This window comes from Meleagris gallopavo, chromosome 14 (assembly GCF_000146605.3).
Source record: "Meleagris gallopavo isolate NT-WF06-2002-E0010 breed Aviagen turkey brand Nicholas breeding stock chromosome 14, Turkey_5.1, whole genome shotgun sequence".
Taxonomy (NCBI): Eukaryota; Metazoa; Chordata; class Aves; order Galliformes; family Phasianidae; genus Meleagris; species Meleagris gallopavo.
The window spans coordinates 10,898,639-10,925,443 of NC_015024.2; the positions used below are offsets into that span (position 1 = coordinate 10,898,639).

At 43.6% G+C, this 26,805-nt stretch overlaps 2 protein-coding genes across 3 annotated transcripts in view; both read left to right on the top strand.

Moving 5' to 3' along the window:
* The window catches only part of CCDC174 (coiled-coil domain containing 174), an 11,764-nt gene extending 2,932 nt beyond the window's left edge, over window positions 1-8,832 (top strand). The window contains exons 4-12 of one of the 2 annotated variants that reach the window (XM_031555583.1): window positions 1,029-1,087; window positions 2,301-2,481; window positions 3,726-3,821; window positions 5,056-5,192; window positions 5,517-5,611; window positions 5,820-5,967; window positions 7,338-7,475; window positions 7,780-8,433; window positions 8,476-8,832. In XM_031555583.1, coding sequence (XP_031411443.1) covers window positions 1,029-1,087; window positions 2,301-2,481; window positions 3,726-3,821; window positions 5,056-5,192; window positions 5,517-5,611; window positions 5,820-5,967; window positions 7,338-7,475; window positions 7,780-8,433; window positions 8,476-8,609 — 1,642 coding nt within the window. In that variant the 3' untranslated portion in view covers window positions 8,610-8,832. Of the gene's footprint in view, window positions 1-1,028; window positions 1,088-2,300; window positions 2,482-3,725; window positions 3,822-5,055; window positions 5,193-5,516; window positions 5,612-5,819; window positions 5,968-7,337; window positions 7,476-7,779 lie in introns of both variants that reach the window. The other variant, XM_003210127.2, reaches the window with a different exon arrangement.
* A 7,966-nt stretch (window positions 8,833-16,798) lies between these two features.
* Window positions 16,799-21,398, top strand: CCDC51 (coiled-coil domain containing 51). The gene is made up of 5 exons (XM_010718572.3): window positions 16,799-16,887; window positions 17,796-18,037; window positions 18,166-18,512; window positions 18,820-18,984; window positions 20,530-21,398. The coding sequence occupies exons 3-5, from the start codon at window positions 18,195-18,197 to the stop codon at window positions 21,304-21,306; spliced, it is 1,260 nt and encodes a 419-aa protein (XP_010716874.1). The 5' UTR covers window positions 16,799-16,887; window positions 17,796-18,037; window positions 18,166-18,194; the 3' UTR covers window positions 21,307-21,398.
* Window positions 21,399-26,805: the final 5,407 nt, after the last annotated feature.

Below are 26,805 nucleotides of genomic sequence, written 5' to 3' on the forward strand. Positions count from 1 at the left end.
GGGGGATGAGCTGCTGGAGAGGAGCTTGCAGAGAGGGACCTGGGCGTCCTGGTGGACGACAGGTTGGCCATGAGCCAGCAGTGTGCCCTCGTGGCCAAAAAGGCCAATGGCATTCTGGGGTGCATTAAGAAGAGCGTGGCCAGCAGGTCGAGGGAGGTGATCCTCCCCCTCTACTCTGCCCTGGTAAGGCCTCATCTGGAGTACTGTGTCCAGTTCTGGGCTCCCCAGTACAAAAAGACAGGGATCTCTTGGAAAGAGTCCAGCGGAGGGCCACAAAGATGGTGAAGGGCCTGGAGCATCTCCCCTATGAAGAAAGGCTAAGTGAACTGGGTCTGTTTAGCCTTGAGAAAAGACGACTGAGAGGGGACCTGATCCAGGTTTATAAATATCTGAGGTGTGGCGGCCATAGCGGTGAGGCCAGTCCCTTTTCAGTGGTACGTGGAGACAGGACGAGGGGAAACGGACATAAGCTGCAGCATAGGAAGTTTCGCACGAATGTGCGTAAGAACTTCTTCACGGTGAGGTGACGGAGCACTGGAACAGGCTGCCCAGGGAGGTTGTGGAGTCTCCTTCTCTGGAGATATTCAAGTCTTGCCTGGACGCCTACCTGTGTGACCTGGTGTAGGGAACCTGCTTTGGCAGGGGGGTTGGTCTCGATGATCTCTAGAGGTCCCTTCCAACCCCTACAATTCTGTGATTCTGTGATTTATCTGACCAATCATAACAGTTGTGCAGAGGTAGAATACTAGTGACTTTGTATCTCTGCCTTTTCAGTATGTTACACTGAAGACTGACTCTGTAACTTCAGCTATGATTTCAATTTATTTTTCAGTATAAACTCTGGAACAGGATATCTGTGTTTCTTCAGAAATGTCAGTTAAAATTTAAAACAAAAAGAACAATAGCTATTACTCTGCTTCTAGAAGATTTTTCAAGCATTCCTAGCATTACTCTTCTCATTTACCTAAGCATAAATGGTTTGTTAATGGTGTTTGGTGAAATTACAGGTTTGTTTGTTTGTTTCTCAGGAAGAAACTTGAAGAGAAAGCAAAGCTGTATGAGAAGATGACAAAAGGCGATTTCCCAGGTGAACAGAGCTAGCCTAAAATAAGTTGTGTGTGCACTTATATACAAGATAAACTTAATTACTTTTTTTAATTTAAATTTGAATTATTTTTTTACAGTGTTTACTATTAATCAGTGTAGTATATTTAAGGATAGAGATATTAACGTGTTTCCAAAATTCACCCTAAAGATTGGTCTATCATTATCTAGTGGCTTACAGCAGTATAAATTCACTACTTGTCTTCTTACTTAGAAGTGTTTTTTTTGGAGCTGTTATGCAAAGTGATTGACATGGGTTATTTTGCTATCAAAAAGAGAAAATCATGTAAGTACTAGAAAATATGAAATTACTTTTTGAAGGACAGTCTGTCCTAGTAAATCACCATGAGCTTGTTTCATTCAGTCAGTCATTAAGTGGGTGGAATGTATTCTGTTTTTTCAATATAGAATCTTAAAGAAAAAAGTAATGTATTCTCTATTATGCAGTCCTAGCATTTCATTGCTATTTTTCTGTCCTGCATTCTAATTCTTGGGATTTATGAAGAGAAGAGCAGCAATGTGTCACACAGATAATAGAGATAAAGAATCCTAATCTGGCCCTTTCTTTTATCACATATTCAGTCTCTTGCAATAAATAGTTGTTAGACCAGAATCCAGATGTCTTTGCAATTAATATCTAATATTTCCCTTATTAGTGTCCAACTTTGCCACATGTGACATCATCACCGTTTTCCACTTTTCAAAAAAGTACTCCAGTGACTGTTTTCTGCTAACATAGGAAATGCTAAGCATCAAATAAGTGATGATTTAGTTTAGTGAGTGCTATTGGTGATCGGTGGATGGTTGGACTGGGTGATCCTGTGGGTGCTTTCCAGCCTTAGAGATTCTGTGATTCTAAGTATTTGTACTGTTGTGTAACAAACCCTAGATCTTTGAAATAATTAATGAGCATAGAATACTTCAGTGTGGAGAGGGATACCTTTTCTGTATTTCATACATAAATAATTAATTGCTTTTAAAAAGCATAAAAGTTGTATACGAATAGAGGTTATTGCTGTGGAGCCAGCTTACAGCTCCAAGTTTGTTTGACCCGAGGTGAGATGTAGGTACTCCCCAATGGTTTGGTCAGGGGCATTGCTGGCAGCTGCAGAGGTGATTGTGCCTGTGATGTATCTATTGATTTTTGTGTTGAGTTCTGTTGTGGTTCTTCTCTACGAATTGATTTTCTGCCTTAGATGAAGAAACCGAAGATCTGTACCTAGTGGATTTCACTCAGAAGATCATAGACAAACAGCGAGAAGTACAGGAACTGTATCAGAATGAAGCTGCTAGAAAGACTTTAGAAAAAGAGCCAGATGATGAGGAGATTGAACCAGAAATGGAAATACCACCGCCAGAGGACCCAGATGAAGAATGGTTGGTACTGCTGAGTGGGCTGCTGAGGCTTGGCAATTGCATGAGAAAAGAATTCCATTCCACGGAACATGTGCAGTGACAGTTGTTGGGTTTTTGTTGGTTTGTTTTTGGTTAATACTACGCATAGAGAAGAGGAGGTTCATTCTGTTTCATGTCTTAGTAAGAGACAGTACTTTGTGTTCTCACAAAGGCAAAACCACAATAGAATCCACCTCCAGGATTTTGAGAAATACCAGTGAGGGAAATGTATTACAAGTGAGATGTGTTGCAGTAACCTCTCTTCTTTTCATAGTTTATGGAAGTTACAAAACTGGTCTGACTAAACGTTTTCTTTATCAACATGTGAAGAATGCTTATGGAACAAAGATTTTAATTGTGGTAAATCAGTTAAAACAGCAATAAACAATATGAAAAAGAGCACTGTGGCTCTTTTAGGCCTCAGTATGATTTGCAATATAATTTTCCAGAATAAACTGCTAGGCTGGAAGGGCAGATAATGTAGTGCTACTGATGTCATACTGAGATTTGAGAACCATCAGTGATCCAATGATGAACTTAATAAAAGTACAGATCCCTTAAAGTTTGGTTTGGGAAAACTAGGTTGTCAATCCTATGCTTTCAGCAGTAATGTTAATTTTCTAACTTGGGATAATAGAGCAGCATGATGCCAGGTAGCTTTTAGCAGTATTGAACAGTAAGTATAACTCTTTACCAGCTTTGGTGACAATTGTAAATTGGTGCAATGAAGAGTTGCTAAGAAGCATGGTATGTGCTTCAGCAGAACGCTTTGCTTGCATTTTAGTCAGCCTTTGTTACACACATTGAATGAACGCTATCAAGCTCTTCTAACTGGGCTTTGGATTGATAATTGCAGTATATTGTAGCAGTTTCATATCTGTAAGAAGTCAATGCTGTGCCATTATTTTCACCATGGGAAGCAAGTATTAGAACTAATTTTATTTAGTGTGAAAATTAGATGATGTTTTAACTTCTGAACGTCTCTTTACACCACCTTGTTATCAGAGCAAACAGATGGCTCAAAGGGAGACTGAGTAAATGTCTCTGGTAAAACTGTCATGTTCAGAATGTGACCCTGGGAGTCTGACAGTTTCTTCTACCTTTCAATTAACATGTACAGGGAGTCTGAGAGGTGTCAGATGCTTTTTGGAAAATGTCAGTGCTGCTGTTGTTTGTAAGCCTGCAAGCAGAAGTTTTGTGTGAAATGTCCTTGGCTTTCATTACAGGGTTGATTATGTTGATTCCTTGGGCCGATCTAGACGCTGTATGAAGAAGGATTTGCCAAGTATACTTAAAATGGATCAGGAACTTCAAGGGAAAAGGTATTGCCTATTCTCACTCCAGAGTTGTTTAATCTACTGCTTTCTCTAGGTTTGCCCTAGGCCAGCTTCTGCTGGTTTCTGCATTGTGCCTTAAGAAACAGCCAGAGTAGCCACACAGGAATTGTACATGAAAATAGTTTTATCAATGTTTTCTAATATAAATTCAGGCCAAGTTTCTATTATAAATTATGCCAAGTATTCTTTGGCAGCTGACCATTTGAATGATGTGGCTGGTGTAGTGTTTTTAAATTGCAAGAGAATGGAGGACATGAAATAAAAGCACAAATGAAATTTTTAATAAACTGAATGAGATTTTTAATAACCTTGCAGTTGTAGTTCGTAGAGAAGAGTTCTAATAAACACATTCAGCAGTCTCTCAGATACCTGATGCATCTTTTAAAACTTGTCCATGTAAGCTAATTATGGTTTATTATAGCTTCCAGAAAATGCCAGAGCAGTGATTCCTGGTTCCAAAAAACCTGAAAACTGTTTGTAGTCCTTCAGCAAATCCAACTTTGTTAGATCTCCATTGATTTTGCTTTTGTTAAACAGCACTTTAACTGGGTTTTTTTCCTATTCTAATTATTGTGGCAGCACAGAGTTGTTTTCAGAGTGTAATCTAAGGGTACCTCAGCAGAGCTGCCGAAGTGAAGATACTTTCACACCAGCAACTTATTAGTGTTTAAAATAAAAAGAGAATAGGAGTGTTTTGAAATTGCAGTCTCTGGATTGATATGGATGGGCATCTATCGGCAAAGCTTCCTTAGCTAGATAAAAAGAGAGAAATGCTGGTGCTTCCCTTGAAAAAACAAATATTTCCCATGCTGAGTACTAATTGACTTCTAGGGTAAATGATTGGCTTTGTGCTATTTCAAATGGCTTTCATCTTCCTACATCAAATCTGAGCTACTTCTATATGTGGTTGCTAACATCCAAACAGATGACAGTAAGAGTGAACGTTTAACATTTCATCAGCCATTCTGTGTTTGATTAGGATTTGATAAGGCCTCTGAGAAAGGACAGAACTTCAAGTGTTTTAATAACATGTTCTACTAGTACCTTGCCATCCTCATCCTTGTTTTATCTCTAAGTGGTGCCTACTGTGATCTATTCTATAAAAACTGCAGGAGTGGGTCAGACCCAATCATAACTGAATTTCACTGTTTGTTACCGTGGAACCAATAACTTTGTTCTCCTTAATTCTCCCCATTTTTCTTCGTGCTTTTTTAATTAGACTGGACCCTGATGGGAACACACTGTTATCTGAAGATATGAAAAGAGAACTTCAGAGGCAGCAGTGGGAAAAAGAAGAAGAAGAAGCCCTTCGAAAACCCATGGGGCCCATTCATTATGAGGACATTCGAGAAAATGGTATGCTTCATGCTTTGTGTCACTTAGCTTCACACAGATTAACTTTAGAGAAAGCAAGGGAAAGGTACTTCTTGTTGCCCACATGGCAAACTTCACATATATGTTAAAACACATTTGTATTAACTATTCAACTACTGGGACATTCTTCTAGATCTGTTTTTCAGTAAATTATGTTGTTTTTTTTTCTCTCCTTCAGGAGGCTTCACTTCCTACATCATCTAAGCCTATTTTACACATTTAAAAAAAAATAGAGGTGTATGTTGTAATTCAGTGCCTATATACTGTCAGTAAACTGAGGATAACTTTATTGACTTTTCTTCTCAGAGGCCAGACAGCTTGGTGTTGGTTACTTTGCCTTTTCTCGTGACCAGGATCTTAGGCATAAACAACGGGCGACACTGGATATGCTAAGAGAGCAGGTATGGGAGCATCCTGACTTGGTTGTTTGTTTTTTTTTTTTTTTCTTTCTTATGCTCAGTGATGTCTGCATTTGACTCAAAATTGTCTCCTTTTCCCTGTTGAAACGTGGTACCTGATAACATTGCTTTCAGTTCTTCAGCAAAGGAAGATATGTAGTTGATTATGGTAACACAGGAATGTTAATTCATGTTTTTCTTTACTGTTAAGACACTGGATCAAAGAACTAAACGTGAACAGTTAAAAGAAAAAAGGAAGGCAGCTCTAGAATCAAGGCTGTCTAAACTTCGAGCAAGGAAGGTGAAGAAGTTAAGGGAAGAAGGATTAGAAGAAGAGGCAGAAAAACTGGAGAATGGAGGTATGAATAGATATTTTTATAAGATCAACAGTTGCTGTTCTATCTTGTACCTGACCAATGGGTGGGCATACAACCAATGCAGGCTTGGAGGTTTAAGATATAGATATTATGTACCCTGTATACACAATATAAGTTAGAATATGAGAGTTCATGTAATTATGTGAATGTACAATCAATGGGTATGCAATTGTACAATCAATAGGTATACAGAGGTGAGGCTTAGTAAGAGTATCACAGTGGAAAGATAAAATAAATGGAAATGCTCACTGGTGCCATAGGCTTGCAGTAAACTCCACAAGGAACAATCTCCAGAAAGAGATCCTTCCTCAGTGGCAGTCAGCCCTTGAATAGGATCTAGGAGAGGTGGGGCCAGGCTCCACCCCTTCCGGTAGCACAAGTGATTTCACCTTCAGGTGATTTCACCTTGGCTCCTGCAGCTGACTCATTGCTTGCCTAGGTGGTCAATCAGAGGTTCAGGCTGTGATCAACAGTTCCCATACAGTGAAGATACAAAATTTGTGCCAGAAATAGCTTCATAATGCAGGAAGAAGTGTGGGATGTCATGCATGGACTGATACTTTTTGAATTCATGCCTGACAGCAGGAGTTGTGCAGGTTAATGAAGCATGGCAGAGTTGCTGAAATTGTACTGGTTGGCTTTTAAGATAAGTGAGAATAATATTAGCAAGTTGATTTCAATATCATATATTGACTCAGAGTTTCAGTCCTGTCTGTAAGCAGAGCATACATCCATCTTTCAGGATTTGAAATGATGAATTTGAGTTCTAATCCCATCTCTGCCTTGTCTCCCTTACGACCCTACTAGTCACTTGTCCTGTCTTCCATCATAGCTAATATTTAACTTGTCAGAAGTCTAGCCAAGCCATTAACTGTGAAGCGTTCTGGGAATGATGAGCAGTAATGTGCTGCTGCAACTTACTGTTGTTCAGAAGAAAAGAATGAAAGTGTTCCTCTCTAGGATTGCTGAAGTGGAGATATGTGCTCATGTTCTTCTTTTCAACAATTTTCTAGTGTCAGTATAATACTCAGCACATTGCTTTTTGGGCTATTAGGCAATTGATTTTTTTCAGTAGTCTCTTGATACAACTAGAAAACTCATGAAGTATGCTGCCTCACTATCTGGCTTACCCATTAAATTCTCTGAACTAACATGAATGAATTAAAAAATAAACGCCTCACTGCTAGGGTTCATTTCATTGTTAGAATGAAATTAGATAGCTACTGTAAGCTCTTTATACACTATATCTAACTTGTATCTATATAGCATTGTTTCCTATTCAGCCTATGAAATTCATTTAGGAGATTGTATCCTATCAGTAATAAAAAATGTTCTCTCCTTCTGCGAAGTAGAGGTGAAAGACACCACCAGTCCAGTACAAGCTGAACCTGAAGTTCCAAGACCAAGCAGAAAGGTAGAGGTTGTCATCCAGGAGAGAAGAGATACGAAGCCTGGCGTGCCTTATGTCCGTGAGTGGGATAAAGGCAAAGGTAAGGAAAGAAAGGGTGAACAAAGTTCCTCGCTCTCTTGATACTTTTCTCCTTACTATTTCATATTTTTTATATTTTTTTTTTAGCAATTGTTGTTCTGCTCTGTTTTCCTACACTGGACAAATATGTAGTCTTACTGTATTAAAATTTAAGAATTCTGTTCTTACGGAAATCATGTTAGCCAGTGATGTTACTGGCTGAAAGTAACTTCAGGTGGCTTTAAGAACTGCATCTTTTGTTTCTCTGTTTCCTCTCTTCTCACTGAAATCAATATTTAAGCTACTGTTTTCCCTCTTCCTAACAGAGTTGATGTTTGGACAATGGTCGAAGAAGCAGGAAGAACTCAGAGATGAGCGAGATCCTGAATTTGCACCACCTTCCGATTACTTTATGGGACAAAAGAAAGATGATAGTTACAGCAGCCAGGATTTGAACAGTCCTGAAACCTCTCCTGGAAAAACAGAACCAGAAATATCAGAGGACCAGAAGAAGTTATCAGTGCAGGGCAGTACCCACAGAGCTGAAGTTGTGCCGCCATCTGTGCAAGCATACAGCAACAGCGTTCAAGGTGGGCCAGCACCAGCAGAGGCCTCTGGCAGTGATGCTGAAGATGGATCAACATCAGCGGAGTCTGACAGCAGTGATGAGCAGGATGGGCTGCCATCAACACACCCTTACATCTGTGATGCTCAGAACATGCTGCCATCAATGCCAGCTTATGGCTACGGTGCTCATCATGTGCTGCCACCAATGCAGCCTTATGGCTATGGTGCTCCGCACATGATGCCACCAATGCAGCCTTATGGCTATGGTGCTCCGCACATGATGCCACCAATGCAACATTATGGCTACGGCACTCCAAATGTGCCATTTTCAATGCACGCGTATGGCTACGGAACCCAGGATGTGCCACCACCAGTGCAGGCCTGTGACTGCAGTGCTCAGGATGCAGCACAACCAGTGCAGGCCTGTGACTGCAGTGCTCAGGATGCAGCACAACCAGTGCAGGCCTGTGACTGCAGTGCTCAGGATGCATCTCCTACAGGGCAGACATACAATGGTGACAAGCAAAATCAGGAACCGCTTTACCAAAGTTTAGATGATATGCTGTCTTATTATAGACAAGTGACTTGAACTGAGTAAAACAATAAACAAGAATTGTGATTTAAAGATCTGGAGTAGAATTATCTTCTGAGCAAGAATGTTATTTTCCTATGGCTGGGAAAAATAAGGTCCTGTAAGTAGATGAAAATTTCCTGGTGAACTAAGCTACCTTACATCACAACTGTACTTCTACCTTGTCTGTTCTTTTTTTCTCCTCTTCATTAAACTTATGTACTTTTTTGTCACTGCTTAATTAGTTTAGTACGCGTTCTTTATCACTTATGCCTGTACTTTTGGGTATAGCTTCTGCTTTGGAGGTACTACAGGTTCAGTAATATCTATAGAAACAGTATTGAAATTGCAGACCTTCTGTTGCTAAATACAAAAAGGTTTTAAGAAATGTTACCCACTTTATCACCTGACTTCAGGGACAGAGTGCAGAATATTAGCTAGCGAGCAGGTGTGGGGAGTACTCTATGGTCATAATGCCTTCTGAGTTCCTGAAGTCTGTATCTAACTTCTAATTCTGTGAAGCAGGTTAGAGTTGGAGGAGGGCATTACAGAAAATGATAAATGATGGTAAGACTAAGAATAAATGCTCCACTGAATTAGAAGCCTTGACACCTGAAATTACTGTCCTACTGGTTTAGAAAATGCTCTCTTCATTGTTCAAGTACATTCCTGCATCATTCTATTATATTTAAGGCTTTATTTAATACTTTTTTCTGAAATCTGTGTATTGTGGTGATACATAAAGCAGGCTAACCCACACCAAATAAACTTATTGCAGAGTCTCAGTAAATGACAGTTGTATTTAGTAACCATTTGGAACATTTGGAATTGTGAAGGCAACTTAGGTACCTCCCATTTGTATTTTAAAAGCTCACAAAAAGAAAAACGAGAAGTTGGTTAAAACAGGCAGTTGTGTATTTTCTGTAAAGTTAAAGGGCAGTGATGTTGAAGTGGAGTCAAACAGTGAATGGGCAAAGACACAGAGCATGCTGCTCTCGGGTGCTCCTGTGGGACCTCAGACTGTTCTGACCTGAGCAGAACACAGTCACTGTCCGTCAACTATGTTTTAACCTCAGCTATTAAATACTTTTATTTCTCCTTTTTCTACTATTGCTGATATGAGGAATACCATCCCACACAAGCACCATTGGTAGCAGTTTATAGGCACGGAATTCTACAGTCTTGTATTGTTATCAGATGGCTATGGAATTGGAGCTTTATGATAAGGTGGGGCTTCTGTTTCTCTGAACAGACCTAGAGTTTAAGGAGAGAGTAACGCAATGCCAGCATCAACCTGAAAGGTGCAAAAAGCATAGCAGTAGTGCCTGCTGCCGCTGTCCTGAACTAGCTGGACAGCATAGCATTAGAGTTTATACCTCTCCCTTTCCTTGAAACGCTTCAGAATGAATAAAGAACCTGAAAATAAATGACTGTATACTAATGACTAAAAGGAAGAAGTTATAAATCTGTATTTTTGCCAAATCTAACAGAACCAACTGTTTTCTTTCCTCTTTAGTTTGGTACAGTCTCAGGTTGTCAATATCCATGCTCTAACCTTACACATTTGCTCTGAGAAATCCTGCCAGTATGTATGTATTTACTGCTAGGCGTTTTGTAGTAATGCTGAAGTAGTGTCTGATGATTCTGATCCCAGGAGCGATTTTTCAAATGCTGTGTCACCTCACATTTAATTCTAAGTTTAAAATAGTTGCCCTGTGCTTTAGGAGCTTTTTTCTGTAAAGCTAAGTTCTCATAATACAATTTCAAGCAGAAAATGGGCTTAAATTTTTTTGTGCATTGATTAAGACAACAGTAGAAACAAAGTGGAAGTTTGCTTTTAAGTCATTGTCTGTGCAGTTCTGTTAGATGTGCACACAATTGTGGGGTTGCTTGTCAGAATTAACCTCATTTGAATAGAAGTGAAGCATTTTAGGGATGTTAGAGAAGTTTCATGTTGAAGACCTCACATAAATCAGTTAAGTGAGTATGACTCAGAGTAGGGTGTGATGTTCTTAGAACTGAACTAACTCCAAAGAGTGAGCAAAACATCTTAAATCATTAGAGCATGACTGGAGTTCATTATAGCAATCACATCCTTTTGTAGACTGCCATATAAACAATATTTCCATCTATTCTGGTATTATTTTAATCATTGGTATTCATTTCCTACTGCCTTCTGGGCTTTGTTTTCTCTCTGCCCTTCAGACTGGGCGTAATTTTATGTACGTGTGTGATTTAAGAGCTATACAGTCTTTGCATTAGTTAACACTGAGCTGCAGCTGTGCTAAGGAACGAATGTCATTCATAATGTAGCATTATGTAGAAACATACAATCAGAGTGCTCCTTCGTCAGCTTTATTTCCATAGCCTGATATTAAACACAGGAGGACTCTTGGCCAGAAAGGCAATTCAATGTCTACGTTAAACTAAAGCCTGCTGAGAACAGCTCTCACACAGCAGCAGTCTGTCACTTTGCCATTTGGTCTCCTTCCCTCTTGCCTTGGTTTCTGGGTGAAACACTTGTGTGCATTCTCTCATGCTCTGGAGTGTGTGTTTCTGTTCATTCTTTATTTCACTCTGGACCACCTTGGTAACTTTACCCTGATCAGCAACCTAATTCATTTCATTTAATAATTCTTGGGTCAAACAACTGCTTACTTGATACACTACCAAGGCCACATTCCTCTTCCCAATCTTGATGATGTCTCCCATTCCCTTTTCCTGCTCATTTTAACCATCCCCCCAGGATACCTACTTTGATGGTGAAGGAAAGCAAGCGTGCACTTGGGCAGTTTGCACAGATCGGCTACCATACTTCAACCTATGACTGATGTAAATAACCTACCTAACCAGCTACCCTGCATAAAAAAGAATTCCTCTTTTCACCTAGCTCTGCTCAGAGTCATTTAGCATATTTCAGAGGTTTATGCTGTCTGTACAATTGTGACTCCCCCTGGTAAGCATCTTCCTCAGTCTTGCCTCAGTCTTACTGCTTCTCTCTCAAACACTCGTACCCACAACTTCACCTCCTTTTCTGCATTGTTTGTGTGCCTTTTGTGTGCACCTCAGGTTTTGCTTATCAGCAAGAGCAAACATTACTTTGTTCAAAATAAACAGGTAAAATAAATGATGTAGCCTCACATGAACTAGCCTGCTAATATATGAGTTGTTTCCCAAAGCTCTTCCTCACTTTCAGAGGAGTTTACTAACCCATTTTCAATTGTTTGGTGTTAATTGTGCCAGCCTTCACACTCAGAACTCATGATTTCCAGCATGTTTTTGGTTTTCATGTGTCCCTTTTAGGTACAGCTAAAATAAAAAGGCTTACCTATCAGAGAGAGAGAAAGCTGTCAGCACAGAAACTAAACAGCCCAGGGAAGGTCGTTTCCTTCATTAGCACACAGCTTCACTTCCACTGTTCTTGTACAGCAAATGCGAAGCTTCAAGGAAGCATTCATTTTCTAGAAGAGTCATTTTCACTTGTACTTGACTGAGGAATGGCAATAATAATGGAAATGGTGAAAACAATGCTGTTGGTGTTGAGTTTGGACTAGCTTGTCCATATCTTAGTGCAGGGGTAAATGTTCTTTTGGAGCTTTGAATGTGGTACACATTGACGGCAGCCTGGATCCTCTTGTGATGCTGTGTGAGGTTACTGTGACATTTACAGCCTTGCTCTGGTTTCGGCTGGGGGCGGTCTGAACTAAATCCCATCTAAGTAGATAACAGACATCTCCGGCAGTGTTGAAGAAGTCTCAAAACAGATGCGAACTATGCAAATATGAAATGCTTTCTCATGATTGCACTGGGAGTTTGCAGCCATATTTTCTTCATGTGTTGCAGGAAATTTTGAGGACCTTCAAACAAAATCTGAAGCAAGCTTGCTATCTGGCTAGCAGCTATGTGCTTGCTCAGCCTCCCCTATTGCTTTGAATTTGCAGGATAGTTCATCTGTGCTTCTCAGATGCACGGGATGGATTTTCATTGCCCAGCCATCAGCGTTTTGCTGCCGTGGTGAGGTGGGCGCTGCTCTGTGAGGAAGTACCGCGCAGCGCCCAGCTCACGGCCCAACGGTCACCTCAGGGCAAGGCGGGAGCAGACCGGGCGGGAAAAACCTGCTACCAGCCAGCGCATGCGCAGCGCGGCGCTCACGCTCAGCCCGCAGTGGTGCAGGCAGCAGCCCCTTAAGGCGACAGGAGCGTTGCGCATGCGCCAGCCACCCTTCTGCAGCTGGAGAGGAGCGCCGCGCGGACGTAACCGACGCACATCCTCACGCGCGGCGGCCGGCAGGAGGGCACCGCGCATGCGCAGGATAGCGACGAGCGAGGGTGTGACCGCACAGCGGCGCCATTGCACCGCCAAGGCGCGCGGCTCCTGCGAGAGCGCAGCGCTGCTGAGGGGCGCGTAGGGACCGGCAGACACGGGCGGCATAAAGCGAGGTTTTGTTCTGGTAACTGCCAGTGCCTGTACGTCGGTATAACCCCATCTTGGACAGCTGCAACTAAACCTGAGCAGCCAGATTAACATTTTTTAAAACAAAAGCTACAGTAAAGAGAGAAAATATCACCTCTTAACAAAAAAGTTTTATTCTGACTAAACAAAATGTACAATGCTTCCCAAGTGCTACGAGTTCTCTTCGTCTTCTGAAGGCTGCAGATCCATCGAGGAAGTTGAAGGCGTCTTATCCTGCAGCTCAGAACTACTTTTTGCCAGACTTCTTTATCCCGCCGCTCGCTGCCAAAAGAAACCAAACCACCACCACTCAGACATCACAGCTTACACAGCTGTGACAGCTTTGAAAGCCCCACCAGGCTGCCCGTACGACTCACACTCCCACTGGTGAACTGCTTCTGCACGTGGTACTCTGGGATTTACGTGCTTTAACTTCATGTTGAAAACCAAAGTCCCACTTGGAACTAAACGCACCCCCAAATGTACAAGAGCACAAAGTACTTCAGCAGTGCTTTGCTCCTCCATCGATTACTTCTTATACAACAGTCTGGTCAAATCACATTTAAGGCTGAAGGAATAAAAGCATCAGTATTTCTACAACAACCAGAGCCCCATTTGGGGCTGAAGCCCCAGTGAAGCAGGCACTGGAATTACCAGAGCATCTGTTCTTTGCAGTCCCTATTTCTGACGACAGTAAAGCAATGTGAAAGAACACAACATATTAACGTGGCATTGAGTGCAGCACTTTTTGTAAATGCTGTTTGGTTTTGTTTTACAGCACGTGTCACAGCTGACCTGTGGAAAGCAGAAAATGACAGTAAGGGCTGATAGTTAACAGCAGACTTTGCACCGTGATAAAATGATTCTAACAGCGTTGCCTTGCTGAGGCTCTCGGGCATAGTCTAGCTTCTCCAACAATGATTACAATCTCTGTCAGCTCTGGCAAGCATTGGACAAGAACCAGATAATTGAAATTCAACCTAATAAAAGGAAGAGTGGTAATGGCAGGACAGCTATCCAGATGTGCGAAGCTACTCATACCTGAAGTGCCTGATAAAGTTCAAAATAGTTGGGACAGAAGGAAAGCTCGGGGAATTTTTATGCATGTCTGTAATGCCAAAGACATTCTGTAAGTCCACACCCAGCACATTTTTTGTAAGCAGATAAATCAGAGCAGCTAGATCCATTTGAGATAAACAGACAAGAAATACCCCAGGTCAGTGGGACTGGATTGTATGCTGCCTCAAGAGCACAAACTCACATATGAAGTTGCAAAACTGCTGGCTAAGATTTGTAATTTATCATTACAGCCACTGTGTCAGAGGACTTTATTGTATCTTATTCTTCTATTTTGGTGATCTGCCAGCTACACTGCCAGCATAACTCCCAGGTGCAGAAACAGTTCTGGGATGAAACTAGAGAACCTGAAAGTCTAACCTCGATCTCTGGTAAGATAAGCCAGTAATAAAGGTAAAAATGGATAAATGTAGTCTTGTGAAAGTTAGTAAGACTTCTGTAAATGATAGGGTTGAGTGGACAGACAGTATTAACACTATTTCCTACTACCATCATTTGAAATATAGAGCAGGCTGGGTGAACCATCACAATGCAGCCTGCAAAATTTCTTCTTTGACAGAGCATACTTTAGATTCACTTAAGCAAGAGCACTGAAACCAGTCTTATTTCCAGTCACAGGTTTTTTTGGTGAGGTTTTTTTCCCCCCTTCTGTCATGAATCTTCTGCTCTTGAATTTCATCCTCTAAGATACCAAGTAGTGGATTTGTTAAAATTTCACAACTGTGGCAAAGCCTGTGTTTCTTAATACACCTGGAAAGCAAAGGATGGTATGCTAAAATAAGAGCAGAAATCTCTCTGCACCATCCCACTAGAACAGCTTATCACACCTGGCATGCAGTTACACCTCCTAAAACACAAACTGCATCAGTAATTTGGATGTTAAATTGCACAGTCAAAATAATAATAATTAAAAAAATATATCTTCTATTTGTTACTTATCATCTACAGCTGCCATCAGCCTCCCGGTGTGTGCTGAATAACTTAGTGGTACAGTTCTTTTTATGTTTGTCAGGCAAAAACATTAAACTTTTGAAGCCAGCAAGCCACTCAATTTTTGCTATCAGTATGGGCACCTCACTTACTGAGGGGCCCTTTTCCTGCAGCTTTTGCTTTCATCTCCTCAAGTTTCTTTTGCTCCTCCTTCTGCTTTTGTTTAAATGCCAGATCTGTCTAAAGAAAAGAACAACAGTGTGTTAACATCTCCTGCCCCAGAAAAGTTGGAAAACAACTGAAAGCAATGAGAAAAAAACATTATCATAGAGTCACAGAACCATAGAATGACATGCGTTGAAAAGGAGCACAATGATCATGTAGTTTCAACCCCGCTGCTATGTGCAGGGTCGCCAACTACCAGACCAGGCTGCCCAGAGCCACATCCAGCCTGGCCTTGAATGCCTCCAGGGATGGGGCATCCACAGTCTCCTTGGGCAACCTGTTCCAGTGTTTCACCACCCTCTGTGAAAAACTTCCTCCTAATATTTAGCGTAAATCTCCCCTGTCTCAGTTTAAAACCATTCTCCCTTGTCCTATCACTATCCACCCTCATAAACAGCCATTCCCCCTCCTGTTTATATGCTCCCTTCAAATACTGGAATTATGTTCCAACAGCAATCAAAACCTAACAGACTAAACTGATGCAAGATGGCTCAGTACTAGTAAATAAGCAAAACCTTCCAGAACAATGACAGAGTACTGTTTGGGGCTTTATTTGTGCTGCACCACAACACAGAGATTGACCAAACTTTTACTTTGTGTGTTTGATTTTTCTGAAATTAAGGAAGTATCACCTTCCAAAGTATCATCTCACTCTGCCCTCTGAATGATGTTTGCATTAAAACCATTAATTTCCACTGCTACTGTGAATCTAGTACAAAAACACAATATATCTTGGACTACTTAGGACACAAGAAACAAAGATTGCTTTTACCTAAAAAAGCATAACTTAAATATCTTTCCATACATGTCACTACTATTTGCTTTTTAATGCATTTGTATTAATTCTGAGAAATACAATAAGACTGCTGGCAAACTGCACAGGCAAAGCAGCCACTGCACATCCCTGCTAGAACATCCTCTGGAATTCAAGAGAGCTCAGACGTGCTGTCTCTTACATATATACTCTTCATAGGCAACACCACTGAAAGGGATTATAGGAGTTTTCCTCGACACTCAGGATTTTGACATTGCTCACCAACCCAATTCACGTTTCTCTTTTTCAATCAACGGTGCCTCACACACCCTCTACGTTTCCCAAAACTAACAGCTTACACCTCCACTCCGAGCCCTCACGCCCGGGGATCCGCAGCAGGAGCCTCAGGTCCGTCTCCAACGTATTTCCCCAGCGGATCGCCCGCGGCTTCCGTACCCGTTCCCGCATCCCACGCACGCCGAGGTGCTGCGGGAGCTCGCTCTGAGGAAAGATGCTCGCCTCGCCCCCCCCACCGCCCTACCTCATCCAGGTCCTTCGTCTGCTTCTTCGGCTGCTTCAGCGGCTTCTTCTTGCCGCCTGCAAAGAGAGGGGGCGGTGAGAAGCGAGAAAGCGGCACAACCGGCGCCTGCAGCCCCCGGGCCCGGCCTTACCCTCTCGGCCCGACATGATGCCAGCACCGCTCCGCTCCGCTCCGCACTGCTTCCGTCTGACCCCACACGGCCGCCGTAGCACTTCCGCCGCTGCCACTTCCGCTTCCGGCGCCGCTCCTCGACCCTGCGGGCAGGCGCGAGGGAGGGCGTTGTGTGAGGGGCTGCCCGGAGGCTGCTGCCCCGCCAGGTAGGCCCCGCAGCCGGGCGCGTCCGCCCCAGCGGTAGCGCGGAGCGAACGTCCTGGCGGAGCGCTGTCCTCGGGGCGTCGTCGCGGGGGCGCGGCGCGGTTGCGCTGCCGAGAGAACGGCGCGGTTCCGTCAGTTTAGGCGCGATGCGTCGCTTTGGCTTTAAACGGGTGGTGAGGCCGTCGCGGAGCTGATGGCTGCTGCTGCTCCGTGCTGCGTGTGCCTCACCAGATATAAGTGGGCCTTCAGGGTGAGGAGCCAGGTTAAAAAAATCTCATGGCAGATGTCTTCCGCTGGGGAAGCCGTTTGTGTTTGCACACGTGTTCCCCCAGCCGGCTATAGTTAGCCCAGGTAATCACTGCCAAATAAACAAAGCAGAACAACTGCAGTACTTCGAGGTTTCCTGTATGCTGTGGGTTTATAATATTGTTCTGGTCAAATCCTGGCCTAGCCGTACCCAACTTTATAAAAATTAATTGAAGCTTCATCAAGCTTCAGTGAGATTTTGCCTGTTTATGCAATTTTCAGAGGAATGTGGAAAGCAGAAAATAAAAATTTTCCTTGCACGTCAGCGCTGATGTTAAGCAGTAGCCAGTGTTGTTTCTGCAAGCAAGGATTTTAAAACTCATTTTAAACGCAGCAATAACGATGCATTCACTGCCTGATGTCTGTGTGAACACTTGGCTCCTCATAGCTCAGTTTTGCAGGAAGGTTCCCAGAAAAACCCATGTTCAGTTTAGCACTGCTATGTCTTCTCTCTGTCCAGTATATATTTGCCTTTCTACTCTTCAGTGCTTTGGATGTCTGTGGAGTGTGAGGCACAGGGAATGATGAAAGCCCATTTATTTCCTTTTTCAAGCTGCTTCTTTTTTAATGCCTCTTTCTCATTTCTTTTTCTATTCTTTTCCAGGATTGTTAGCACCTGTGATATTGTATGCCAAACTCAAATGTGAAAGCTCAGAGCAAGCTTTTATATGGCGATCACATCTGTGCCGAAGCATTACGTTACTCTGCAGCTACTCCTGCTGGTATCTGTGCACAGTCACTATGCAGTGAGTTAATCAAGAAGCATGGCAGAAGTACTTAATTACAGCAGAAAAGCAGGGATCTGTGGCACAGCCATCCTTTGCTGAAAACTGGAAAGTTTCCTGTGTAAGTAATGGTGTAAAATTAGCGATGGTTTACCCATCCTTGAATTGCGTTGGTATTTTTGGCATGCATGTTTAATTTTAAGAGGCATTTACCAGCCTTAGTTTAATAACTTTTTCTTTTTCTTGCAGCGCTTTTCTTTGGTGATTGAGTACAAGACATGGGGCCAATGAAGTATAAATCAAGTGTGTCGTCAGTGTCCTGTGGGTTGCAGTATCACCATTCTTTGATAAAGCAGAGTCAAAAAATGAATGTACACTTAGTGAGGACTTACTGTGCCTCTGGACCGAAGAGGCCCGAAGCCAAATCAGCCATAGAAACTGCTGTGGGTGTTCTGAACCGGGTGGCAGAAGCTGGGGCTGTTGTGGGGAAAAACTCCCTGCAGAAAATATCTGCAACTGGCAAGAACTGGTGGGACAAATACGAAGAGTTTGTTGGGCTCAATGAAGTTCGGGAGGCTCAGGGAAAAGTGACGGAGGTAAATGTGGAGATAATGTAAAAAAAAAAATTGAAAATTACGATTATGCCATTAGGAAGACTGGCTGTGAGGCTGAAGAGAGCCTCCAAGGAGAACCATGTTGGTTTTTTTTTCTGCTTTAACTGGCTGTGCAGATGCTATGACAGAGTCCTAGCCTAGTAAGCTCAGTACACATAGCGTATCCCCTATAGTGTGATGAATTGTGTTGCTTTTATTTTCCTCCCTGAAATCACATGACTAACAGTGTACATCTATCTGTTAATAAATCTGTTACTAAGTCTCTAAAACAAATAATCTCTCTTCCCAGGCTGAAAATGTCTTTATGATAGCTCGAGGGATAGTACGACAGGCTCGTGAAAATGTAGAAGCCCAGCAGATAAAGCTGAAGGAAGTTCGGGACCGCTTGGACAGGGTCTCTCGGGATGACACTCAATATTTAGAACTGGCTACACTGGAACACAGGTTGCTGCAGGTAATTTCCTGGTATCTGAGTGCTGGCAAACACGAAGAAAACATGTGCTTTGTTTCTGTCACTAGTGACTGGTTCTGCAGATGTGCTTTAGTATGTAAGTACAGTAATCTGAGTTAATTTTTATGATACTTGTTTTAATTGAAGCAATGTGGGTGACTTGATCTGATGTGGAAATCATGTTCATCTTACAACAGGGTAGTGCATTTGGAAACAAAAGCTGAAAAACCTAAAACATTTTTTGAATGGTGACAGGTGCATGGGAAAAAAAACAAAGCTGGGATTCAACCAATTAGTTTCCATGTCATAAGAGAAGTGCGTTTCCAGTTGTTAAGCCATCAAAGCCACTCCCCTTTCACCTGTCCGCAGCCCCCACATAGTTTACTAAGGCTTTTGTCAGAGAGCAGTAAGAGCAAGGCTGCTCCATGAAGGAGAACAAGCAAGAAGATGAGGGGGATCACAGCACAGGCAGGGGCAGTGTCCTGCACCAACAGCGTGCAGTCCTCCTGCACCTCATCAGAAGGAGCCAAGCAGGGCTGGCAGTTGGAGCACAGTCGTCCACAGTCCATCAGTCAGAGATAAAGGCATGATAGCAGCTAAATTCAAGCCAGAAATCTGAGTGAAACTGCAGGAAACAGGCCTGGAAACTGGTACATCTGTGGCAAAGCTTGGGCAAGTAGTTATTAGCTGTGCCTGAGCTTAAATGGATTTCTGAATCAATAAGCAGAGCAGCAGCAAAGAACTAAAAAGAGCTGTCCAAACAACAGATCAGGTCTGTGTAGATGAGATTTCAAGAACAGAGCTCTGCATCACTGTGGAGAAAGATAGAACTGAAGTCATCCCTGTATGGTGGTACTGCTGCTTTACAAAAGAAATACATGCTCAAAAAACTGAGATAGTTTGGGGAATGCAGTCAATTGGCAGACAGGTTCACTATCAAAAACAGTTCTTCCTTTGCTAAAAAATTTACTGCAGGAAAATAGCCAGAAAGTTTCCACTGTCTTGCTGAGGTAAACTGGCTTACAAAAGGAACTGCCACGCCAAAGTCAGGAGGGCAGAAAAGGAAGATATGTCTTTGAACAGGGGAAGAAAGAGAAGTCAAAGGAGTGAAAAGTGTGTGTGATCATGAGATGAGCCTTTCCAGGACATCCTTTTCAGAACTATTTTCAGTTCCTGTCTGAAGGGAATTACAACTGAGATGGAGAAGTGGGGTGGAGGTGGTGTTTGGAGAAGTATGCAGAGCCAGAGAAAGCTTTCTTTGTGGGGAGAGAAAAGCTGCCTGTTCATAGCACTTTTCCATCATCACTATGTGAGAGATTATGCTTTAGGCAGTCTTCAAACGTCGTTCTTAATGATCCATTTCTTAGCTTTGACTTAAAATGATGTCTCACCAATTTAAGCAGGATTATTAAAGAAAATCATACATCTTAAAGGAAAAATCTATGAAACAATTTCTGAAACAACTGATGGATGCACTTTTTTCTTTTTTTATAATCTGACATTATAAAATGGTGTAGCTTTTCCCTCAAAGTGCTGTGTTTCTTGCAGGAAGAGAAGAGGTACCGAGCTGCCTACTTAAATGCAGAAGAATCTGAGCGAGAAAAATTTTCTCTCTTCTCCGCTGCTGTAAGGGAGAGCCATGAGAAAGAGAGGACAAGAGCTGAAAAAACAAAGAACTGGTCTATTATTGGTTCTGTACTGGGAGCCATTATAGGTGTTCTTGGTTCCACCTATGTTAATCGAGTAAGGCTGCAGGAACTGAAAGTCTTGGTGCTTGAAGCACAGAAGGGCCCAATAAACCTGCAAGAAGCCATCAAAGAACAGGCATCCACCTATGACTTGCAGCAGAAGGATCTCAGCGATGTCATAGCAGACTTGAAAAACATTCTGCAAACAAGGACGTCGCAGGGAATAAAAGAAGGTGTTTTACTGGCAAGAGAAGACAAGAGTGACTCCATAAAAATAGATTCTCTTTTAATTCCTCTAAAAGAACAGCTTAACTACACTAAACAAGTCAGTTCATGTCTTGGGAGTTTACAGCAGCAGTTTACCCGTCTGCAGGAAAGTGTAGCACAAATCATTGCTGAGGTGCAGAGTGTTAAACTTGCGGTTCATTCTAGACCTATGGAAAGAGTAGCAGCCAGGTCCTCAGGGGAGAGTAAGGGCCAGGCTGCTGCTGTGAGAGATGTGATTTTAGAGTTGTGTGATACAGAGCGGAGACTGGAATCACAAATCAAGAGAAATTCTATTTACAGCACTGCTCTGACATGTACTGTGTTTGCTGTTAGTCTGCCAGTACTCTATGTTTTACTGAAAGGGAACTGATCTCTAATGAATTGCCATAATTTACTAGATTAATAAAAGTAAACTTGCACTGTGCTTAGACTGTAACTCCAAATAAATCTGTGTTAGCATTTCTCATGCTTTCTGCTGTGTGCTTGGGAAACTTGTCAGGGCTGGCCATCTACTGCTGTAGGCTCTGTGTTAACTCCCTGCTAAGGCTTTGACTTGCTGTGTGGCTTTTAACTCAAGTGAAAGAGAGTCCACTGTTTCATCTGTTGATTTAATTTGCTGATTGACTCTTCTACTGTTTAGTCTCGTGTATTATGCCAGTCGGTGAGCTTCATCTGGAGCTTTATTTGTGGTTTTCAGTTCAAATGATTCTTTCAATCTGTCTGATCTGTTGATCAAAGTCCTTCATGTGTAATCCTTTACAATTTCATTCCTGATTTAATAATTTTGCAGTTTGTCTCTACACAAAACATTAGAAGTCATTTTACCAATCAGGTAGAGATATTTTCTCTGATGTTTTTTGAGTTGGGGTTACTTATTTTTGGTTGTTTTTTTCCTGTTTGTTTGTTTGTTTTTTAATCTAGGTGCAATAGTTTTCCATCTAACATCACAGGAGTGATACAGGCAAGGAGGACTGAAGTTATCGTGGTATAACATACAGCTTCATGTGTCTGTACAGTCAGGTGGTACCTTTAAAATATATTTAAATCCTATGTGGTTACTTTTCCAAAAGCATTTCTGGAACTTTAGCCACATTACTGGCAGGTGCAGAGATGTGTTAAGTGCAGTGATGTTTATTCTGCAGGTACGAGTCAACCATCCTTTCTCTACAGGCTCCTTGACCCATCATTCCCTAGCTGCTTTGTGCTTGCAGTAAGCAGCTTTGGAAATCACTCTCTTATCCCCAGTAGCTTGGAGTTGTTTTTAGTCATGTCCTGTCTGGAAATGCTGTTCAACGGTAGTATTTCTTAGATGGTATTTTATGGTAACGGTGCTGTGCAAACTACTCCAAAACAGCAACTGGGAGTAAGTGAGGTCCAGCTGTTTTTCTTGGAAGGGATGTAGAATGGCTGGCTGAGGAAAAATGCTGTCTAAACAGCTAAACACGAGTGTCTGTGTATGGCCTGACACAGTTGTTGGTATTTGTTGGTATCGTTTTCTCCCTGTGATGGTAGCAGATAAACAAACCAAACTTGGAGCTCAGGTTCTTCCAGGCTTCACTTCTGTGAAACCTTTGCAAAGCACTGACAACCTGACTTCACGCTCAAATGCCTTTGTGTGAGCATTTCAGAATGACTAAGCTGTGTTTAGTACACAGTGATACGTGAAACCCTTTCCTAGTAACCATGGGAAAAGAGCTGGAGGTTTTGATTGTAAGCCTCCAAGGCTGAAAGTCGTTTGGGATAGGGACATCATTTGGTACCACTGGGTGCTATTATGACTGAATAAACAATGTGAGGAAAGGTCTGTGCTGATTCAGTACTTAGAAGATGGAATATGCAAAGGGTGGCTTTGGGGAGGATTTCTGCTGATTCCATTTGGAGTGTAGAGTTTGTTGGGAAGCCGTTTGATCCGAGGGCTTGAGAGCTGGGATAAAAATTCCCATTCTGCTGCTGCATCAGGAAGTACAGATACAGATCAATGCAACTTTACAAATCTGTAATATTTCATTTACTCATTTCACAAAGGTTTCTACAGGTTATACTTCTTGCAGAAGCTCGGTGAAAATCAGAGACAAGTGTGCAATTAAAGAAGAAGCGATAGTACAGCAGTTGTGGTTGTATCTGAAATTTGAGAAGAACTGCGTGAGGTGATGCGTATCAAGGTGAAATAATGATCTCATCTTCTGTAGGGAGTTCAGGGATTCAGGAGTAGGTTGTGTGTGTGCAGTGCCCTACAGCTGGCACAATTCATTATTAGAGCTGCTTACTGTGCTCATGCTCTTCCTTGATAATCTTCTTATGTAAAGTGACAGCAGAATCATTACAATGAGGAGAAGAGCGACTTGCAATAGCTCTTGGGAGGACAGATGCGTGCTCCCCGCGTGAATCATCGCTCCGTTGTGGCAACGGTGAGCAGCTTGGTGCTCTGCCACATGTGCACCCCAGAGGCAGAAGGTGTGGCTGTGCAGTGCCAGCTGTACCTGGAGCTGAGGGCGGTATCCAGGACGACAGCAGAGCACAGGCTGTACACCTCAGCTGGTAGCTACTTCGTGCTAGTTCTCCTCATGGCAACACAGGCAGTAAATACACGAGTCTGAACAAAAGCAGCACAGCTATATGCTGAAGTATTTATCGGAGTGCTCCTGCTGGTGAGGTGTGTTTGTAGTACTGGCAGTGACTTACACTGCATACAGTGACATCTCACTGCATTTCTCCTGGCAGTTCAGGCACAGCCAGGTGAGTGGTTTGTTGCTTGTGTTCTTCTGGGCTATTCTAGCAAAAAACAAAAAAACAAAACAAAACAAAAAAAAACACAAACCAAACAGCAGTGCTCGTTGCATACCTGTGGATTATTAACAGTTTACATTGGTGGTTGAGTTTTGCTTTTGGGAATGGGGTCTCTCAGCTGCAGCTTTCCTTGTGCAAGAGAATTCTGCCTGCTAAGCCCTTCAAGACTGAATTCTTGCACTCTGTGAGCAAAGTCCTCTCTGGGTAGGATGGCTCAGCCAGCCGTTTCCCAGGTGTTCAGCAGCTGAGATGGTGATTGCAGTCCTTTTTGCAGGTGCTAATGAGGCCAAGGGCTGGCCTGTGTGTCTGTAAGTCAGAGAAAGGCAGTGCAGTTTCATGTTATTTCCGTTGCTAACCAAGACACAGAAGAGGGAACAAGTAACAGCAACAGGAAGCCTGCGAGTGGACAATTACTATAGAAAAATAAATGGCAGTTGTCTGAAGTTGGCTCCTGCCAAGCTATTTTGAGTTCTTGCTGCTCCATGAGCAGCCATTCTTAACTGCAGAGCAAACAGCCTAGCTAGTGGCTATGGAAAATACAAGGAATGAGGTCACTGCTGCCTTCTAACAGTAGGTGCATTCGGAAGAGAACTTGCCATTTCTTCCACAGAGGAAAGGAATATCAAACATCTCTTGTGAATACAAAACAAAGGCGACTATATGTGGTATCTCAGTCAGTGTGTCTGTTTATTTTATATATATATATATATATATATATAATTATATTATATGGCTTGGATGTTCCGGCATCCTGACATCCTGGTTGGGAGCTGCAGGTGTTCCTGTTGATCTGATTGTAACTATGTTTGGCAAAGACAGTTTCTTGCATAGAATACTTTCTAAAAACAAATACCACCTCCTGTGTGGTGCTGAGGAACAAGAGAACAGCTCTGCTTACTTCAGGAGAGGACTGAGATGTGCAGTTGGAGGGAGGATTGTGTACACACGTGGAATCGAGTAAGACCTTAAAAGTATCACTATTTTTCTGAGTCAAATTTGTGTGGTGCCTTCCCAGCTAGTTTTGAAATCCTATACAAGGAATTAATTTTTAAGGCTGCTTCGCACGCTTCTGTTATAAACCTTTAATTTTCAATGGCTGCAGTCTACAGTGGCCTTTCTGTGAGTGTGCCTGAAGCAAGCTGCCCATTAAAGACTATTTGATTTGAGTTTGGGTGCAGGCCCTTCAGCATCGCTGTTGCAAAGGCAGAGGTGCCCAGATGCAGGGAACGAGGACTGTAGTGCTCTTTCTGAATGTCCTGACAAACTGAAACCCTGAAAGCTGCAGAGCAGGGCAGCTGCGGCCGGTGTTCTGCCGGTCCCTGAATTGCTGCTGTAGATGCAGTTCATGGCCAGGAGCTATAGACAGGACTCACTCGTGATTTCCGAACCAGTTTCGTCCTCTGGTTGGAGGGGAGGAAGAGCAAGAAGAGAATCAAAAGGGGTTTAAACAGCTGCTGGTCTTGTGATTACCACAACGGTTACGTAAGACACTCAGCTAACCTGCTTAGAAGCAGCAGCGAGCAGGGGCTTCCAGAGGGGAGGATCCTGGATGGATTTGAATATATAAAAAACCTTCTGAATAAATGGGAATCAGAGGCTGCTGAATGGACAAATCAGTGCTACGTTAGCTCTTTGTGCCGTGCCGTTTTCAGCCGTGCCTTGCCCGACAACCGGCTTTTGTGGCTGTTCTGGGAGCAGGATCGCCGTGCAGAGCGACGAAGCTCCTTCCTACAGAGGGAGCGCGCTCCGCTGCGCCGCCTGGGACGCACGGCGGCTGCGGGACGCCCCGAGGGGCGGAGGGGTGCAGCCCTCCAGCACGGCTCTCCGCGCTCTTTTCCAGCGTGTTCTCCCGGCTGCGGGATGGGTTGGGTTGGGTTGGGTTGATTTGCTGCTTCTTAAATAAAGCTTTCCAGAGCGTGCGTTAGGGGGTGGGTTTTTTTAGGCAGACTGAAGGGGCTGCAGGTCGGGACTGGCTCTGGAGGAAAGGTAGGCAGGGGATTAGTGTCTTGAGTCAGGAATGGGTTGGAGCAAAGGGGAAAAAACAATCTTTTTTTTTTTTTAACACTCTTAGTCACCAAAGCTGGATTTTGGTGGAAGCAGTGTGGGTGCAGCTGAAACTGATTTGTGAGATGATGATAAGTTGGGTGAATGAGCCCTAACCCCAACAGCGATGCAGAGCTGGGAGGGTGGCAGTAGGATGGATTCCTCGGCCTGGGCGAGCAGCAGTAATGCTGTGTCCCCAGGATGAGCAGCCGGGCCTCCCTACAACCAGTCCTTCCTCTGTGGGACCGCGCTCACGGACATCATTTCTCCCTCAGAAAGCAGCAGTTTGTTGGATGGGAGCCGGAGATGGGCGACACAGCATAACAAAGAGAGTGGATGTTCAGTGACGCTTCGGGACGTGGGACTGTACCAACAGCGATCCTCTGAAATGTCAGCAATGCACGTGGGAGGGAAGCCGGCCCCGGCCCTTCAGAAAACAGCTTTGTGCCTTCAGCAGCTCCGTAGTTTCTCCCCCAGCTGAGAAGCGGGAGCTCTGGGGACACGGAGCGCTGGGCACACGGCTCGTTCCGTGCCCGTTTCCTTCTCCCGTGAGCTTGCTGCGGCTCCCACCCATGTCCGCGTCCCCCGTGCCGCGCTCAGGGCTGGCTGCTGCCGGCACGGCCCGTCCTTTGTGTGGCCTTTCCGCACATCTGCCCGTGGCTGCAGCAGACGCGTGGCCGTCGGCCTTTGTCACCGCTCTCGGTCCACCTGCAGCGCAGCGTGTCACAGCCAGCCGTTGTGTGGGGACGAGGGCAGGCAGCGCGGCACGGCCGGCGCGTCTGGGAGCACAGAGGTCGCAGTGTAAGCTAGAAAAATGGGCGCATTAACGGCGAGGCCGTGCGGAGCCGTTACCGACGGAGGGCTTTGTGCCTCCCGGCCGGCCCTGCGGGGCGACGCGTGGGGCCGCGGTCGAAGCGTGCCACGTTTCGTTTCTGCACCGCCATCCCCACCGGCTCTGGGGCTGCAGATAACGGCGCTTTTGTTACGATCCCGGCTCCCTGCGCAGCGCTTCCCAAATACCGCGCGGGGCCGTGCGGCA

What these genes read in the sequence shown, in the direction of transcription:
- CCDC51 (XM_010718572.3), top strand. Translation starts at nt 18,195, where the DNA reads ATGGGGCCAATGAAGTATAAATCAAGTGTGTCGTCAGTGTCCTGTGGG. An exon ending in CTCAGGGAAAAGTGACGGAG is followed by an intron (nt 18,513 to 18,819) that starts GTAAATGTGGAG and finishes CTCTCTTCCCAG; the next exon opens with GCTGAAAATGTCTTTATGAT. An exon ending in TGGAACACAGGTTGCTGCAG is followed by an intron (nt 18,985 to 20,529) that starts GTAATTTCCTGG and finishes TGTTTCTTGCAG; the next exon opens with GAAGAGAAGAGGTACCGAGC.